General features: G+C 44.9%; 1 protein-coding gene across 1 annotated transcript in view; it reads left to right on the top strand.

The window, feature by feature from the left end:
- ARHGAP25 (Rho GTPase activating protein 25) overlaps positions 1–1,453 on the top strand; it is a 57,525-nt gene that overhangs the window by 32,127 nt on the left and 23,945 nt on the right. The window contains exon 3 of the mRNA XM_019514333.1: positions 808–895. Within this exon, the coding sequence (XP_019369878.1) occupies positions 808–895 (88 nt within the window). The remainder of the gene's footprint in view (positions 1–807; positions 896–1,453) is intronic.

Genomic DNA, 1,453 nt, shown 5'->3' with positions numbered 1-1,453 from the left:
AAGAGTGACCAGGAACAACGGTCACAAGCTGGCAGAGGGTAGGTTTAGGCTAGATATCAGGAGGCGCGACTTGACGGTCAGGGCGGCTAGGATCTGGAACCAACTTCCAAGAGAAGGGGTGCTGGCTCCTACCCTGGGGGGCTTTAAGAGGAGGCTAGATGTACACCTTGCCGGGGTTGTTTGACCCCAGTACTCTTTCCTGCCATGGCAGGGGGTCAGACTCGATGATCTTCTCAGGTCCCTTCCGACCCTAGAAACTATGAAACGATAACTGGCTCAGGCCCTTTGAGGGTGACGCTGGCCTAAAGACCTCTGTGATAAGCATCCTGAGGCTACTACTAACTGTTACATGGCTGCTTTGAAAGAAAGGCTGATGGATCTAGGCCTCATCTTCAGTGGATAGGCATCCAGGGCATGCAAAAGACGCCCGCCCACTCATTGCAATATCAGCGTGGAGGCCAAGAACTGGGTGGCTGGAAGATGTGTCTCTAATTTCTAGCTGTATTTCAAGCAGAGATGGGGTCTCAGTGATGTCTCTGTGCGAACAGAACTCACGTTGACCATGTGCTCTAATAAACCTCATCAACAGGGCCTGTCAGAACAATGAGGGGAAAATGCTATTTTTAATGGGCTTGTTTTTAACAGACCCCTGCTTGTTTTTCACCAAGATGATTCAAACCAATACTCATTTCAGTTCAAATAGAAAGTAACTCAACCAAAATGCTCTTGGGTTTTTGCAACTCCACTTTTCCTCTTATTCTCCATTCCAAGTAGGAGAAATACAAGAATTGCTCTCTTTGGTTTCAGGGCTGCCTGTTTCTCCAGGGAAGCACTATCAAGGAGGTAGCCACCAACCCAGAGGAAGCAGGGAAGTTTATCTTTGAAATCATCCCAGGTGAGCACCAAGTTCCAATTTGGAATAAAGGATGCTTAGTGTAATTTCCATAGCCAAACATTCTTCACTTCTTGTCCTAATCTGGTAGAAAAGTTACCATATTACACCCATAGTTGGCTGGTTTTACTAATGGCTAAAGGAATTCCTCTACAGTATATACACATATGGCCAGATTTTTTTTTCTCCTTTATACCAGTGAAAGTCAGGTGCATCTCCACTGGAGTCAGTGAAACAGTACTGATGTGGACATTCAAGCTCTCCTTTGTAAGTCAGTTTGGAAGGTACACATTGCAAACGCCAGCCTCCATTGCTTCCCTTGTTTCTATTCCTGCATAAAGTTCAGAGGGAAACTGGGATAACTCTTCCTTCAGCTGTGAAGTTAAGCAATTTTATCTTCAGTCCATTTACTTGTTGGAATGCTTTATATTCCTGGAGAAATGGTATAAACAACATGCCTCTGTGAGCCACTACCTCATTCTACAGCTAGATAGAGATTAATGGGATAATGGGTTTCTCTCTTTTGGAGGGGAGGGCATAGCACTTATCTTTAAAAAAAAA

The sequence above is a fragment of the Gavialis gangeticus genome, unplaced genomic scaffold (genome assembly GCF_001723915.1).
Source record: "Gavialis gangeticus isolate Ggan-Ray unplaced genomic scaffold, GavGan_comp1, whole genome shotgun sequence".
In the NCBI taxonomy this organism is placed as follows: Eukaryota; Metazoa; Chordata; order Crocodylia; family Gavialidae; genus Gavialis; species Gavialis gangeticus.
Note: the sequence above shows the minus strand (reverse complement) of the source record. Positions and strands in the feature narration are given on the sequence as shown.